The following is a 17,465-nucleotide window of genomic DNA, read 5'->3' as shown; positions in this document are numbered from 1 at the left end:
GAGAATCAATATGATCAGTTCTCATTGTGAAAAATGTACTGTTCCAGGAGAGGACAGTGAAAGAAGCTGATGTCCATCCAATGAACCCTCCCAAGTATGACAAGATTGAGGACATGGCCATAATGACCCATCTCAATGAAGCCACTGTGCTGTATAACCTCAAAGAGCGTTATGCAGCATGGATGATCTACGTAAGACAATCTGCCTAATGAGAAAAGAGAACTATTGTGAATTGCTAAACTTGTAGGTAAAATAAAGGTAACTGTTGAATCTCTATAATCACTTTCAGACCTACTCTGGGTTGTTCTGTGTTACTGTGAACCCCTACAAGTGGCTCCCAGTGTACGATGCTGAATGTGTAACTGCCTATAGAGGCAAGAAGCGTATGGAGGCTCCACCCCACATCTTCTCTGTCTCTGACAACGCTTTTCAGTTCATGCTTACTGGTAAGTCCTTACTGAAACAATGTATCAGTATATGAGGTTTCTGTTGCAGTAAAACATAGTAAATTCTTTTTTTATTTAACAGATAGGGAGAACCAGTCTGTCTTGATCACGTGAGTTTGTTACATTAACATTTGTACACTTTGATAAACATAGTTAAATATCAAATTCTTAAAAGTCTGTGTCCATACCTAGTGGAGAATCTGGTGCTGGAAAGACTGTGAACACCAAGCGTGTCATCCAGTACTTTGCAACAATCGCAGTTGGTGGAGTAAAGAGGGATGCATCAAAGGTATGTTAAATGCTGAGTACAATTCAGGGTTCTTCTGTATGAAATTTTTTTCCAGGGGGAAAAAGTAATTTTTTTAATAGCAACTCAAAACCTGGATTATAGGGGTCACTGGAGGATCAGATTATTGCAGCCAATCCCCTGCTGGAGGCCTATGGTAACGCCAAAACTATTAGGAATGACAACTCTTCTCGTTTTGTAAGTATGGAACAATTTCTACACATGAAAGAGGTCTTGTTACAGATTGCCAATGTGGAGGGACATTAGAAATCCTTTGATCCAAACAGGGTAAATTCATCAGAATCCATTTCGGCGCAACTGGCAAACTAGCTAGTGCTGATATTGAGACATGTAAGTAATAATACTCATAGTACATACAAACGACTGGAATTGAGAGTTGGCCAGGCTGTGATTTATGAACAATATTTGTAGATCTGCTGGAGAAGTCTAGAGTGACATTCCAGCTTCCTGATGAAAGAGGCTACCACATCTTCTATCAGATGATGACTGCACACATACCTGAGCTGATTGGTATGGAGATTGAGAGCACATTGTTTAACCTGTTTTTATATGAAACAAATGTTCTGATGATTTCACCCTTTTTTCATCTCCAGATATGGCACTCATCACCACCAACCCCTACGACTTCCCCATGTGTAGCATGGGTCAGATCACTGTGGCCAGCATTGATGACAAAGTTGAGCTGGAAGCCACAGATGTGAGTGATCTTCACTTTAAAATATATATATATATATTTAAATGGAATTAAATGCAACATAAAGACTCACAAGACATATTTCTAAAGTTAATATGTTTTGTGTCAACCTCTTTTGCACCCAGAATGCCATTGATATCCTGGGCTTCAGTAATGAAGAGAAGATGAGCATCTACAAGTTGACTGGTGCTGTGCTCCACCATGGTAACATGAAGTTCAAGCAGAAGCAGCGTGAGGAGCAGGCTGAGCCTGATGGCACAGAGGGTGAGTATTTAATGTCAGCTCAAAGTGAATAGATTGGACCAACAGTTATTAAATTCTTAATCACACTCATTTCTGTTTTCATTATAATGGAAATCTTTGAACTATTTGCAGAGGCTGACAAGGTTGCTTACTTGCTGGGTCTGAACTCCGCTGACATGCTCAAGGCTCTGTGCTTTCCCAGAGTGAAGGTGGGAAATGAGTATGTCACCAAGGGACAGACTGTACCTCAGGTAAACATGACTTATCAATATCCTATTTTAAAACAGATGTTATGTCAGTTCTACTAAAATAATGTAGCCTAGGGTTTATGTAAGGGTTAATGCCCGATGAGTGGAAGCTGCGCATTAGTTGGTTCACGCCTCGCTGTCGTCCATTAATACCTGACAATGGACACCTCGAAGGGCATTAACCCACTATACCATGGTCACTTGCCAAATATATAAATTTTTTATTTTTTAAATGTTCAAGATATTGCTACTTTAAAAGAGTTTTACAGATTGAATGCTAAATGCATCATGTAGAATATGTCTAGGACAATCTTAGATGTAATTTTTTATTTTTAGATCTTTTGTATTATTATTATTATTATTATTATTATTATTATATTTACAGTATCTCACAAGTGAGGTGGCCGTTCACACCATGTCTGTTTGGAACAGGCCGATTGCTTGGCCTGTGGTGTTGGTGCTTGCAGCTTTCTCTAGAACCACTCATACACTCAACTTAATGCTCACACTGTGCTTCCTTGGGTCCTGAGCAATACACCTGCCATGGCATAGTTGCATCAAATACCCAAGCCGCGGCCACTCACGTTCAGAAACAACTTTGAAATACACTGGTTCAGGGGGGGAAACATCAAGAGCAAACTTTTCTGTTAGGGAAGCTAGGCAACTGCATGGGGGCCCGACGTGAAAGGGTCCCAAACAGCTGTAGATTTATGATGTTTAGATATGTAAAATATTGAATGTTACAATTCTATCCCACTGTAATCAGAAATAACTTACAAAGGACCTAAACAACATGCAACTCAACTGTGTAGTACTGACTGTGTACTTCTACTTCAGAAGAAAACATTGTACTGCTACATTTACCTGTTGCCAGGAGGAAGAGAGGCTTTACTCGGTCAGGAATCAATATAACGTTATCTTCTCCCTTTTGCTTAGAAGTGGTGAATTTACTGCTCACAATAATTTTAATATGATATAGTGCCTGGTTTTTTAGTTTCCTCTTAGCGAAATTCTCTGAGTGAATTTAAATTAAACTTTTATGGTGAAGGATAAAAAACTGAAGAAGTAAAGCTGGCGTTATGCGCTGCTGTTGTCACAATGGGAGTTAATCAAAGTGTGAGACCGTCTTGGTTCATCCTGGTTCAGACTACGTGTTTTTGTTTAATTACCCTCGGCAACAGTAGTTTGCACGCATTACCTCAGAGGGCTAACTTGGCTTACTTACTTTATTAGATCCTTCTTTTTATACATAGAAGGAGTCTGTTTACATCCATACAAAAGCGTGCTGAGTGTTACGTCTTTCGTGCATTTGGGTCACCACATTCGACCGAATAACTGAACGGACTGACTTACTCAGAGATTCCTGCCTTTATTAGAGAGATTAAAAGAAATTAAAAATGCCAGTAATCCATGATTTTACAAAAAGGCTTGACTGACGTTAATCAAATCACAACCTTGTTTTTATTCAGGTGAATAATTCAGTGACTGCCCTGGCCAAGGCTATCTATGAGAGGATGTTCTTGTGGATGGTCGTTCGTATTAACCAGATGCTGGACACTAAACAAGCAAGACAGTTCTACATTGGTGTCCTGGATATTGCTGGTTTTGAAATCTTTGACGTAAGCTTCATTTCCAACAATTCAGAAGCTGATACTTTTCATGACAGAATTATTTTTATTGCCCTGCGAGAAATTATAATGATGAACTGTCCCCTCACAGTTCAACACCTTGGAACAGCTGTGCATCAACTTCACCAATGAGAAACTGCAACAGTTTTTCAACCACACCATGTTTGTCCTGGAGCAAGAGGAGTACAAGAAGGAGGGTATTATCTGGGAGTTCATTGACTTTGGCATGGACTTGGCTGCCTGCATTGAGCTCATTGAAAAGGTAATCACTTTATATTGTGATTATATATAATTGTTCTCAAATTTGATTTAATGTATGATTTAATGAAATACCTCTTACCACTTTTTCAAGCCTATGGGCATTTTCTCCATCCTTGAAGAGGAGTGCATGTTCCCCAAGGCCACAGACACATCCTTCAAGAACAAGCTGTATGACCAGCATCTTGGCAAATCAAAGGTATTTGAAAAGCCTAAGCCCCCAAAGAAAGGCAAGGCTGAAGCCCACTTCTCCCTGGTGCACTACGCTGGTACCGTGGACTACAACATTATTGGCTGGCTGGAAAAGAACAAGGATCCACTGAATGACTCTGTCTGTCAGCTGTACCAGAAATCCCCAGTGAAAGTGCTGGCTATCTGCTTCCCCCCTGTTGTTGAGGGTATGATCGTAACTACAGTAAAATGTAACAAATCTTAAGGTTATAATGTATATTTATTTTAAGTTTATAATGTTTATATTTTCATGTAAATATTATGTGTCACTCTAACATCTACTTTTCTTACCAACAGAAACTGGCAAGAAGGGAGGCAAGAAGAAGGGTGGTTCTATGCAGACTGTGTCTTCACAGTTTAGGGTAAGGTCTACCATTGTAAACCTATATTATATATCTCAGTTTATGCTCAAACTCCCAACTGTTACATGTCATGATAAGACTCACCATCTTGGATCTACAGGAGAACTTGGGGAAGCTGATGACTAACTTGAGGAGCACCCATCCTCACTTTGTGCGCTGCCTGATTCCAAATGAGTCAAAGACTCCAGGTACATAGAGAACACGATCTCAAGAGATTATTTGAAGAGAGGTTTTGTTTGTTAATATGGTTTACTTTATTTTGTGCTACTATTTATTCTAAGAATTAATTAAGAAATGTATTTTTACAGGTCTCATGGAGAACTTCCTGGTCATCCACCAGCTCAGGTGTAACGGTGTGCTGGAGGGTATCAGAATCTGCAGAAAAGGTTTCCCCAGCAGAATCCTCTACGCTGACTTCAAGCAGAGGTATCAATTGATATTGTAATAGAATTTTGATACAGATTATTAAAAGAAAATGCTCACACTGACCTTTACCTCTCTCATACAACTCAAGGTACAAGGTGCTGAATGCCAGTGTCATCCCCGAGGGCCAGTTCATTGACAACAAGAAGGCTTCAGAGAAGCTGCTTGGGTCAATTGATATTCCACATGACGAGTACAAATTCGGACACACCAAGGTAAACACCTGGCTTTCTTATTTCACTGACAAATAATGACCAAGGTTAGGTTGTTCAGTCCGGTGTGTGTTCATGTTTTTCTGTTAATTATATAGTGATTATCAAGCAGAATATCTAAAAACAATTTGGGATTGTAGAGTTTGATGCCAAGGAACAAACAATGTATTGTTAGTATAGAGGCAGAGAAACCTGCATGTGGCCATTTATAAAACACATTTGACATAAAGCCCCTGAACCAGGGTAGGTGAAAATATTTTTTGTTTTTGTTTTTCAGGGTGTGAAGTATTCGCTATCTGAGTTCATTGTAATTTCATTTTTATTTTTTGTTTAAACAGGTGTTCTTCAAGGCCGGTCTGCTGGGTGTCCTTGAGGAGATGAGAGATGAAAAACTGGCAACTCTGGTCACCATGACTCAGGCTTTGTGCCGTGGTTATGTCATGAGAAAGGAGTTTGTGAAGATGACGGAGAGGAGGCATGTTGAAAACAGCTCATTCTGAATGATGGTACGAAAAATCAATAACAATATTGTCCCTAACAGCTACTTCTTGTCCGCAGGGAAGCCATATATTCCATCCAGTACAACATCCGCTCATTCATGAATGTCAAACACTGGCCATGGATGAAGGTGTACTACAAGATCAAGCCTCTGCTGAAGAGTGCTGAAACTGAGAAGGAGCTGGCAAATATGAAGGAGAACTATGATAAGATGAAAACTGACTTGGCTGCTGCCCTGGCCAAGAAGAAGGAACTGGAGGAGAAGATGGTGTCCCTTCTGCAGGAGAAGAATGATCTGCAGCTGCAAGTAGCATCTGTAAGTACACGTCGACAGACAGTTGTGCTTTTTCATGCATCTCAAAGTGTATGTGCTAACATCACCATCTGTTCTCAAATTTTTACCTAGGAAACAGAGAATCTGAATGATGCTGAAGAGAGATGTGAGGGACTTATCAAGAGTAAGATTCAGATGGAGGCCAAACTCAAAGAGACAAATGAGAGACTGGAGGATGAAGAGGAAATTAATGCTGAGCTCACTGCCAAGAAGAGAAAGCTGGAGGATGAATGCTCTGAGCTCAAGAAGGATATTGATGACCTGGAGCTTACCTTGGCCAAAGTGGAAAAAGAGAAACATGCCACAGAGAACAAGGTTCGTAAATAATAATCTGTCTATCAGATTAAGTAAGACTATAATGATAACTGTTAAAACACAAGATATTTCTTGCACACCTAGGTTAAGAACCTGACTGAGGAGATGGCCTCTCAGGATGAGAGCATTGCTAAGCTGACTAAGGAAAAGAAAGCCCTTCAGGAGGCTCATCAGCAGACTCTTGATGACCTGCAGGCAGAGGAAGACAAAGTCAACACTCTGACCAAGGCCAAGACCAAGCTTGAGCAGCAAGTGGATGATGTAAGTTTACAAAGTCTCTTGGATTGGCAAAGCAAAATTCTTCTTCTTGAATGTGATGATTAAAAACTCATCTTATTTCTTAGCTTGAAGGTTCTCTGGAGCAAGAGAAGAAGCTCCGTATGGACCTTGAGAGAGCCAAGAGAAAGCTTGAGGGTGATCTGAAACTGGCTCAGGAATCCATCATGGATCTTGAGAATGAAAAGCAGCAGTCTGATGAGAAGATCAAAAAGTAACAGTTTTTGAATTTGTACAAGAAGAGCTCTTTAAAAAAAATTGTGGTCAACTGCATTAAATCTGTACTTTATCTATAATTCTCACAGGAAGGACTTTGAAATCAGTCAACTCCTTAGCAAAGTTGAAGATGAGCAGTCATTGGGTGCTCAGCTTCAGAAGAAGATCAAGGAGCTCCAGGTGACATATGGTTTTACAGAAACTATTCCTGCAAATGTTTCCAATTTCTGTATTAAAAGTAAGCATGTGCTGAAAGACCATGAATCTATATTCAACAGGCTCGTATTGAGGAACTGGAGGAGGAGATTGAGGCTGAGCGTGCGGCTCGTGCCAAGGTTGAGAAGCAGAGAGCTGACCTCTCCAGGGAACTTGAGGAGATCAGTGAGAGGCTGGAGGAGGCCGGTGGTGCCACTGCTTCTCAGATTGAGATGAACAAGAAGCGTGAAGCTGAGTTCCAGAAGCTCCGTCGTGATCTTGAGGAGTCCACTCTGCAGCATGAAGCCACTGCTGCTGCTCTTCGCAAGAAGCAGGCTGACAGCGTTGCTGAGCTGGGAGAGCAGATCGACAACCTCCAGCGTGTAAAGCAGAAGCTTGAGAAGGAAAAGAGTGAATACAAGATGGAGATTGATGACCTCTCCAGCAACATGGAGAACGTTGCTAAATCAAAGGTACACAATACATTACATGCTTTATTAACTAAATAAGTATAGTAAATAAGGTACTTAATATTATGAATAAAATCTGATTACTGATCTCATCTATATTTACTCATTAGGGAAATCTTGAAAAGATGTGCCGTACTCTAGAGGACCAACTTAGCGAACTGAAGACCAAGAATGATGAAAATGTCCGCCAAATCAATGACTCAAATGCACAGAGAGCACGTCTCCTGACAGAAAATGGTATCTACAAGCTATCAGTTAATGATGTGTTGTGTATGTTATTAAGAAACATGATATAAACTAATGTATCGTGACATCTTTCACACAAGGTGAGTTCAGCCGTCAAGTTGAAGAGAAAGAAGCTCTTGTCTCCCAGCTGACCAGAGCCAAACAGGCATTCACACAGCAGATTGAGGAGCTGAAAAGACAGATTGAAGAGGAGGTTAAGGTAAGAAACCGTTAAGTGAGTGTGTATTGGTGTTATTAGTTTAGAATTGACGAATTTTGTAAATTCAATCATATTTCTTACACCAGGCTAAGAATGCTCTTGCCCATGGACTGCAATCAGCCCGCCATGACTGTGATCTGCTGAGGGAGCAGTTTGAGGAGGAGCAAGAGGCCAAGGCTGAGCTGCAGCGTGGAATGTCCAAGGCCAACAGTGAGGTGGCTCAGTGGAGATCTAAGTATGAAACTGATGCTATCCAGCGCACTGAGGAGCTTGAGGAATCCAAGTGAGTAACATTCAAACAATTCAATGGCCAGTTCAGAAGTTTAGCATTTAACTCAACTGACAACTGCCTCGCTTATATACAATACTTGCATTAAATACATTTAACCAATTAATTTTTTTTAAATGTTTGATTTAGTATTTCAATTTGGAGCAAACATTTTACAGCTCTGTTTTCATATGTTCATTCAGATCCTTAAAACAATGTTATTACCATAATAGGCCAAATATTTGACTAGGAAAATCATAAATTTAACCCCGAAACTCCCCTTTTCCAACACCTGTTAATTTGAAAAACACTCACTACGCTAAGAATATTATGTTTTCAGACAAACCACAATGACACCAGTGTTAAACCAGTAGGTTAAATTCAAAACGAATATCTGCTGAAGTGAAGACATGAACGTCTAGTCCTTAAATGTAATATGAGCATTCTGAGATGCAATTTCCGGAAAGGGAAAGTGTTCTTATGATCTGGCCGATACATTGTTTGTATGTCGTATATGGATTTTCCTAACTGTTACATAATGTGTTAAGAATGCACATTGCAGATTCCTGTGACTTAGGCTTCAGGTAACTTCATAGTTTTTAGTGGAAAACAAATCTTACCTTTTTCAAACAGGAAAAAGCTGGCTCAGCGTCTTCAGGAGGCTGAGGAGCAGATTGAGGCAGTGAATTCCAAGTGCGCTTCTCTTGAGAAAACCAAACAGAGGCTACAGAGTGAGGTGGAGGACCTCATGATTGATGTGGAGAGGGCCAATGGGCTGGCTGCCAACCTGGACAAGAAGCAGAGGAACTTTGACAAGGTAGCATTGTTTACCAAGCCATTCAAACAATGAAAGATATACAGTATTTATTTGGGTTCCTATTGCCGAATAACCAACTGAACTGTATGAATGGTGTTATTCAGGTGTTGGCAGAGTGGAAACAGAAGTTCGAGGAGGGTCAGGCAGAGCTCGAGGGAGCACAGAAGGAGGCTCGTTCTCTCAGCACTGAGCTGTTCAAGATGAAGAACTCTTATGAGGAATCTCTGGATCAGCTGGAGACCATGAAGCGTGAAAACAAGAACCTGCAACGTGAGTTCTACACTATGTAACAGTTACATTGTATTCACTGTATTCAACACATGTTAGAATAAAGTGTATATATTGTATGTTTTGAGGCTTAACAATGCAAAACATATGTATCTTTCTGCAGAGGAGATCTCAGATCTGACTGAACAGATTGGCGAGACTGGCAAGAGCATCCATGAGCTGGAGAAGTCCAAGAAGCAGGTGGAGACCGAGAAGGCTGAGATCCAGACAGCTCTTGAAGAGGCTGAGGTACATATTTTCTCGGGAAAATTTTCTGAAAAAATCCCAATCATGTACAAATATTTTTTTTAAATGTTTAACATTGTATTATTTTATATCATCAGGGAACTCTAGAACACGAAGAGTCTAAGATCCTGCGTGTCCAGCTGGAGCTCAACCAGATTAAGGGTGAGGTGGACAGGAAGCTGGCAGAGAAAGATGAGGAGATGGAGCAGATCAAGAGGAACAGCCAGAGGGTGATTGACTCCATGCAGAGCACTCTGGATTCTGAGGTCAGGAGCAGAAACGATGCCCTGAGAATCAAGAAGAAGATGGAGGGAGACCTGAATGAGATGGAGATTCAGCTGAGCCACGCCAATCGCCAGGCTGCTGAGTCCCAGAAGCAGCTGAGGAATGTGCAGGCGCAACTGAAGGTATTGTTAGAAACAGAGTTGTTGCACAGACTATTGTCAGTGCAGGTACATTTCGGCATTCATGTGAATATTGTCCTGATCATTTTTTTCACTAGGATGCACAACTGCACCTTGATGATGCTGTCAGAGCACAGGAAGACTTTAAGGAACAAGCTGCTATGGTGGATCGCAGAAATGGTCTGATGGTAGCTGAAATCGAGGAACTTAGAGTTGCTCTGGAACAGACAGAGAGAAGTCGCAAAACTGCTGAACAGGAGCTGGTGGATGCCAGTGAGCGTGTTGGACTTCTACACTCTCAGGTGAACAGGCCAAATCATTACTTCAATAATTCAAAAATCATTTTAAATAACACGTAAAAATCAGGCATGTGATGACTAAAGTTCCTAAATCTTTTTTTGCCTTTTAGAACACAAGCCTTATGAACTCCAAGAAGAAGCTTGAGGCTGACCTGGTCCAGGTCCAGGGTGAAGTGGATGATACTGTTCAGGAAGCAAGGAATGCAGAGGAGAAGGCCAAGAAGGCCATCACTGATGTGGGTTTACATTTTAATTGTTCCTTACTCCAATGTTTCAATATATAATTACAGCACCATTATGTCTCTTTTATCTTTACATAACAGCTTCAAAATCATGTTTATGCTACACTGACTTACAATGGGGAGAATGGGGCCTCTAATTAACATTTTATGCTGCCTCCTCTAGGCTGCTATGATGGCTGAAGAGCTGAAGAAGGAGCAGGATACCAGCTCCCACCTGGAGAGGATGAAGAAGAACCTGGAGGTCACTGTTAAGGACCTGCAGCACCGCCTGGATGAGGCTGAGAACCTGGCCATGAAGGGTGGCAAGAAGCAGCTCCAGAAACTTGAGTCAAGGGTAAGAAAGAAAGAAAGAAAGAATTTGCAGAGCTGATCTTTTTAAAAAAATATGTATTCTTACTGCCTTATTGTTCACTGAAGGTGCGTGAACTGGAGGCAGAGGTTGATGCTGAACAGAAACGCGGAGGAGATGCCATTAAGGGTGTCCGCAAATATGAGAGGAGGGTGAAGGAGCTCACCTATCAGGTACAGTCACTTTAATAGTTAACATACAAAACAACTTAACAAACAAAACACCTTAATTTACAAATAAATAAACTTTAACAGACTGAGGAGGACAAAAAAAACGTTGCCAGGCTGCAGGATCTAGTTGACAAGTTGCAGCTCAAAGTCAAGGCCTACAAGAGGCAGGCTGAGGAGGCGGTAAGGGCAATATATATTTATTTTCAACACTGAAAGCTTGATACTGTGACAGATTTATTGCAGACAAAGTAGACCTTTAGTGAGAAAATGTCAATCTCTATGTTTTTTTAGGAGGAGCAGGCCAACACTCATCTGTCCAAGTGCAGAAAGGTGCAGCATGAGCTGGAGGAGGCTGAGGAGCGTGCTGACATCGCAGAGTCCCAGGTCAACAAGCTGAGAGCGAAGAGCCGTGACTCTGGCAAGGTAAATATTTGCATGTCAGTTTTATGGAAATGTAACCAAATTAAATTCCTCCTACTCATGACTGAAAACAAATTATCATGATTCCCTTAAGCCTCATATAATTAACAACAGACACAACTTTTACAGAGTATGATGTGTACAGTATGCAAGCGCATATCCACTGTATATTCATTAGTTTTTTTAATTTTTTCCAGGGAAAAGAAGCAGCTGAGTAAAGAAGTTCAGCGGACAAGCTGTTTTTACTCATATAATATGATGTAAAATATAGCAAAATAAAACAGTTTTTGATTTTCAATTGCATTGTCTGTGTTCTTTTGATCTGTGTCCTCTGAGAGAGAGCCAATATGAAATGTGTGACGCAGCTAATCAAAAGTCTTTATTGCAATGGCTGGCTACAACATAAAGTACACTGCAAACTTTTTTTTTATTCATATGGTGGGGTCTGTTTTAAAGTCAATAATAACCAAGAACACCTGATGTAACCCTCCATAACATTTGAGATCTGTGGTATAAAAACCCCAAATGTCCCAAATCTGCATTTATAGGCATTTGAGGACAGCCAAGACATTCCAAAAGACTATGGTTAACTGCTCCTCAGATCTCTACAGGGTAAATCGAGATAGCTAGCTAAACTATCTGTTGAATATGAGTTTTCTGTTGCACGACTGAATATATATGTTACACCAAAACAAGTTTCTCCCAGAGGCTATTTTGCAGAGGCACCGTTGCTCTGTCTGGTGCTTAGCGCCGCCCAAGACGATTGCGATTGGTTTAAAGTGGAACTATTATTTTTTTCCGTATTTTCTGTCATATACAATGTTATAATATCGGATTTTCATGTAAAATGGCCAAAACTTCAAAAAACCAGTGTAAACGTATTTTAGGCAAATCCCTGTGAGCTCAATTTAACATACAAAACACCTTAATTTACAAATACATAAACTTTAACAGACTGAGGAGGACAAGAAAAACGTTGCCAGGCTGCAGGATCTAGTCGACAAGTTGCAGCTCAAGGTCAAGGCCTACAAGAGGCAGGCTGAGGAGGATGATTAAAATGCATCCAGCTACAGAATGCATGACGAAAGGGAAAAAGTGGAGTAGCCTAGAATAATAGCTAACAAAATAGTAGTATTTGTGTTGTTTCTAAATGTTTAATCTTGATTTCCTTATTGATTGATTGAGTCTTTACTCATCATTTAGTCATAAGAATTTCTGCAATGGTGCCAGACTTTGGTGTGCCTATTCTGTTGAAGTAAATGGGCGGGTATAGCAAGTCCCAACTTCAACTATATCCTCATCTATGTTGTTTCACCTTTGACTGAAAAATGCTTCCACAAAATAAGAAACACATTATAACATAGCAAGTAACAATTCACAGGTTCGACCCCCTTCATTGGCCTTTTCACAATTTCACAAATTAGGCACACTTTGACGCCGTTGGACGCTGCCAGATGTCGCTTTGAATTTTTCACCCAGACTTGCTAAAGAAGAACTTGAGTTATGGGCAATTTTCTACGACCCCCTCCCTTGAACCCTTTCTTTGATTGATGGTGCCCATGTTTTTACACCAATCTTGCTCATTTATAGTAGAAGTGTGTATCTCAGTCCAGCAATGCTGTATACTAATTTGGGCTTTGATAAAATCAAAATTACCAAGTCATTTCTTATAACTGTTTTAACATTATGCAAATTAGCAAAAAACATCATGTAGGACAAATATGGTCAAAGAGGCTTTGTTTTAGCATATTGAGCTGGACTTATGTGACAAATCTCATGTCAATCGGACTCACTGTGTAAGGGTGCCGCCTCTATAAAGTTGTGGCTTTAAGTGATGGAGCAGAAGGCCAAATGGCATCTATATTTATGGGAAGAATTAATACATCACTTCCAGTTATTGTGAGTTTTATGTTGTTTTTATGTATGTAGTTGTTCCAGGTCACAGCAACTTTGAGAATATTTAAAGCATATAATGCTAAATATGCCATGCCCACATGCACCAATCAATATGACACTTCAGATCCTGGTTAATACCGTGATCCATTCACTGGGTTTTGTGGTAATATTTGTGGTATTTTGGCCCCCTATGGATTGAGCTCAAAATCTTAGTGTAAGCCTACTCCTCAAGACCTATGCAATACGTTTTATTGTGTTTTCCATTACATGGTAGGTTCCAAGCGAGCTAAAGGGGATACCCAAAAGGTGATGTGAAAACCTGCAGACTACTGATTGGTCAGAGAGAATCGCTACTCAATCACTGCGTCGACCATCCTAGCGACAGACGGGGTTCTCCTGAACAAACCCACCATTTTTAAATGGTTTAGCCAGCTGTGTTTTTGTTGCTGCCTCCCAGGGCACCGCGGGCGAGTCGAGTCCAGTCTCCCTGAGCCAAGCCGAGTAGAGCTGGTACTAGCAGTGGGTAAGCGCCATTTCAATCAGGAGAGACTTCGTTTGCAGATATGCAAAGATATTTATTGTACAACTGTATAATAAAATGTACAAAGTCTTTTGGAGATTAGACTCCATCGAATTAATAATATTTTTAAAGGGGTAGAGAACAGGAACATAACCCCCCGATGGAGTCTAGACACTGGTGGCGGCGGAGAAAGAGACCAGAGACCAGACCGAAGAGGCAACGGAGCGGTCAGCCGGGAGAAACACGAAGACCGGAGGTGGCAGGGGAGGAGGAGGGTTGAGCGCTTTGCCTGAAACGACAGCTGACAGCACAGGGAGAGAACAGATTTAAAGCAGAGTTGTAATGCTCTGATTGGCCCTTGAATTTTGTTGTCAAGTCTGATTGGTTTGACTGAAAGCATCGCGCTCTAAACAGCTGATTTGATTTAAGAAGAAAGTGTAGTGATTGGGTTAATGACGTCTTCCTGAAAGAATTTGCGCTGAGCTTCATTACTCAAAAAATATTTGTGCTGTTATGTAACGTTGTAATTTCTTTTTATTATCACATATCTTATAAAATTGGTATTGAAAAAAGTATAGTGTAGGAACCGGTACCAAAGTCACGGTATCGGTATTGAAATGTTTTGAACAATACCCAGCCCTAGTTAGACATTTTATGATGATTGGACAAACCGTGAGTTATGGCAAATTGCCTACCAAGCCCACACCCTTTGGCAAGTTCTCTTGACTGATGGCTACCATGGTTTTTTTACCAATCTTGCTCATTTATAGTATCTCAGTGTGTTTAACATTACGCAAATTATCAAAAAACATCATGGCAAATGTTTATTGTCTAAGAGGCTTTTAGGGACACATTGAGCTGGATTTGTGTGAGACATTTCAAGTCAATCGGATTCACCCTATGAGGGGTGTGGTCTTTCAAAGTTTTGGCCTAAGTTATACTGCACCATAAGGTTAAATGGCATCATATTTGGAAGCATTAGCACATCATCAGTTATGGTGACAATTTTCATGTCTGCAGCACGCTTCAGCCCACAGAAACTTGTAGAAAAGGTTTTGCGGTATATTTGTGGTATTTTTGGTCCCCTAGGCCTATTCCTCAAGATATACTGAAGACATGTTACAATGTTGATGATTTCCCTGCTAAGCCCCACCATTTGTGAGGTTCTTTCATTGATGGTGACCATGTTTTTGACCAATCTTGCTCATTTTACGGTAGAAATGTGTATCTTAGTTCCCCGGGCGGTTTACCATTTTGGTGTTGATAGAATCTAAATTTACAAAGTTTTATTAATTTTACTGTTTTTTATATTATGCAAATTAGCAAAACCTTTATGGTCAAAGAGGCTTTTTCTGTAGTGCACAATGAGTTGCATATGTCTCATTTTCACAACATGGCATCATGACTTTATGCAGTAACATTAACGCCTACTTTCCTAAAGCCAAATGGCGCGTTATCTGTAATGCGCATTTTGAGCTATCCACGTGTATGTTCTACGCTGTATACAGCTGATGTAAACATACACGCCTACGTTATCGGTGAACGGCTATGCTATCAAGGAACGCTGCAGCGGGGGTTTAGAGAAAAGAACATTGGGAAAGGCTTTAGTGACACAAAAAATGACAAAACACGACTTAGGAAACGATAAAACGGTTGGGTTTAGGAAAGAAACATTGGGGAAGGCTTAAAAAAAAAAAAATAATCAAAACAAAACGGTTGAAAAACACTGCACACGGGACGCCGATCCCTGCTCTGGGGAAAGTCCTGTGTTTTACCCAACCACCACCCCAGCCAACCTTCCCTCGCGGACGACGTCCTTTCATACTACTCGCTATGACGAAAATTCACATGTAATGTAGGTCAATGGCAGCCGAACGGCGTTGATAAAACACGCTAAAAGCTCCACAGGAATTTGAGAGGCAACAAAAGACAACAATATATACTAGGACTAGAAGTAGTTAGTGACGAGGTCCACGCCCCCCCCTGGCGACAACACACGGAATCCGCTGAATGTGGAAACCCAAAGTGCAACGGGCGGGCGCAGGAAAACGGTCAGGAAATATAGTAAGTAAGTAGTTTTAAACAGAGTAAAATTATTCTGATAACTTCTGGTCAAGTCCATTGGAGATACATGTGCCAGGGTTTTGTGCAGATTAGACGATGCGGCCTAGGGGATTTCTCGAAAAAATAATAATAAACCAAAATGCATTGCATTGAGTTCCCAGCACCGCTGATACTGGGATCCATGTTGACTTGCAGACGGGGATCCCAGCCCCCCGGGCTTGGACAAACCGGAGTAAAAAACAAAAGGGTTCTACTGTATCCCTTTGGGGTTTGAACTCTAATTGAAGCTGCAAGCAGCGATGGAACCGACCCCTCGCACACCTTTGCCAAATGCACGGCCATAAATGGACCAGCGTCCTCGCCAGTACGACAGTCGACGGGCCGTGCATTTGCTGGCGATAATCGAACAGTGCTCAGAGTGCAGAGTGATGGATACTATGTATTGTAACTACTTCATGTTTCAAGGCTAAAAGCAACAAAAAGCGTTTATTTTATTTAACCAATTGAACTCGTTATTGTTATTTATTATTATTTTTCTCTTGTTTTTCTCTAATTGTTTTCTCCTTCTCCTTTCTCTTCCTTCCCCACCCAATCCCAATAACTCTTTAGCAACCAATCCTAATTTTGTGTTACTGTAGGTTCTTTTTTATACCACTATAACACCTATGTTTGTTTCCCTCGCCATTGTTTGATGGTATAGTGTTGGCACATGTTTGTTCTGTCTTGTTCTATATCACCAATAAAATAATTTGAAAAAATAATGCTCTATATCAAGTGTGGACTAAACTAACTAAATTTCTATGTAATTTCAAGATCAAGAAGAAAAATCACAGTGAGAGAGTAATGGTTGATGACATTCTATCATGCTGCTGGTACCAAAAGTAAACAAACAATGAGAGCTAAGAAGAAGACTCCACACAAAGACGCTTAATGTAAAACTTTAACTGTAGAGACAACAAGCAAAATGTTCGGTGGACAAATATGGTCTGATGATGGTGGAACTAAGCCTGTCCTATCTAATGGATGCTCCAGAGAGAGAGAGGGAGAGAATACTAGCCCCTATGGACATAATGCAAAAACAGCTATTCATATATATTCAAAACCTCTGTGGTTTTTCAGAAATCAATTATTCAAAAGTAGCACTTCAATGTCAATACCCAGGCCCTGATAATAAAACCCTAAGCAATTTCAAGACATTGTCGACTGAGCAGAGTAACCATATAAATAAAATGCATAATTAATATGTGTATGAAGCTATGTACATATGCATGCATATATATGTGTATACAAACACACTCTTTTATACCCAAACCTTACATACTAGTCAAATGTTTGTTTACCTTGTTCAACTTTTGTTGTTTTTAGCCAGTATGTGTATGTACAAGAGAGCAACAAAAGCCAGGAGGCAAATTCCCCTGTACAGTATGTGTTCACACTTACTTGCCATTCAAACTACTCACAGAGGAGATACATCTATCACTCTTTGGTGAGAGACAGAGTTGAACTATTACGCCTAAGATATGTTGTCAATGTAGTGTGCTATGTAGGTCACTGACCATAATGTGCGTCTCACCTCATTACACAGCAAGCTGGAAATTATATCAGCCAGTAATTAGAGCAACATGTAGACTGCCAAATCAGCCACCTTGACCCTGTGTGTGTGTGTGTAGCAATACGTAACCGAACGTAGCGGGCCACTGAT

General features: G+C 40.6%; 1 protein-coding gene across 1 annotated transcript in view; it reads left to right on the top strand.

The window, feature by feature from the left end:
* The window catches only part of LOC120563661 (myosin heavy chain, fast skeletal muscle-like), a 66,076-nt gene extending 54,495 nt beyond the window's left edge, over positions 1-11,581 (top strand). Inside the window, exons 40-77 of the mRNA XM_039808006.1 lie at positions 48-191; positions 290-446; positions 529-556; positions 639-735; positions 838-930; positions 1,020-1,083; positions 1,165-1,263; positions 1,347-1,450; positions 1,573-1,711; positions 1,823-1,941; positions 3,408-3,557; positions 3,658-3,828; positions 3,919-4,222; positions 4,353-4,417; positions 4,518-4,605; positions 4,726-4,843; positions 4,932-5,055; positions 5,391-5,527; positions 5,611-5,866; positions 5,957-6,199; positions 6,284-6,460; positions 6,544-6,689; positions 6,781-6,871; positions 6,970-7,359; positions 7,467-7,593; positions 7,683-7,801; positions 7,888-8,084; positions 8,703-8,886; positions 8,991-9,156; positions 9,278-9,402; positions 9,498-9,806; positions 9,902-10,105; positions 10,213-10,338; positions 10,508-10,678; positions 10,762-10,866; positions 10,948-11,043; positions 11,155-11,286; positions 11,481-11,581. Of these exons, the coding sequence (XP_039663940.1) occupies positions 48-191; positions 290-446; positions 529-556; positions 639-735; positions 838-930; positions 1,020-1,083; positions 1,165-1,263; positions 1,347-1,450; positions 1,573-1,711; positions 1,823-1,941; positions 3,408-3,557; positions 3,658-3,828; positions 3,919-4,222; positions 4,353-4,417; positions 4,518-4,605; positions 4,726-4,843; positions 4,932-5,055; positions 5,391-5,527; positions 5,611-5,866; positions 5,957-6,199; positions 6,284-6,460; positions 6,544-6,689; positions 6,781-6,871; positions 6,970-7,359; positions 7,467-7,593; positions 7,683-7,801; positions 7,888-8,084; positions 8,703-8,886; positions 8,991-9,156; positions 9,278-9,402; positions 9,498-9,806; positions 9,902-10,105; positions 10,213-10,338; positions 10,508-10,678; positions 10,762-10,866; positions 10,948-11,043; positions 11,155-11,286; positions 11,481-11,501 (5,586 nt within the window). The 3' untranslated portion in view covers positions 11,502-11,581. The remainder of the gene's footprint in view (positions 1-47; positions 192-289; positions 447-528; positions 557-638; positions 736-837; positions 931-1,019; positions 1,084-1,164; positions 1,264-1,346; positions 1,451-1,572; positions 1,712-1,822; positions 1,942-3,407; positions 3,558-3,657; positions 3,829-3,918; positions 4,223-4,352; positions 4,418-4,517; positions 4,606-4,725; positions 4,844-4,931; positions 5,056-5,390; positions 5,528-5,610; positions 5,867-5,956; positions 6,200-6,283; positions 6,461-6,543; positions 6,690-6,780; positions 6,872-6,969; positions 7,360-7,466; positions 7,594-7,682; positions 7,802-7,887; positions 8,085-8,702; positions 8,887-8,990; positions 9,157-9,277; positions 9,403-9,497; positions 9,807-9,901; positions 10,106-10,212; positions 10,339-10,507; positions 10,679-10,761; positions 10,867-10,947; positions 11,044-11,154; positions 11,287-11,480) is intronic.
* The last annotated feature ends 5,884 nt before the right edge of the window (positions 11,582-17,465 follow it).

Source organism: Perca fluviatilis, chromosome 8, assembly GCF_010015445.1.
Source record: "Perca fluviatilis chromosome 8, GENO_Pfluv_1.0, whole genome shotgun sequence".
Classification (NCBI taxonomy): domain Eukaryota; kingdom Metazoa; phylum Chordata; class Actinopteri; order Perciformes; family Percidae; genus Perca; species Perca fluviatilis.
This window is presented reverse-complemented; position numbering and strand designations above follow the sequence as displayed.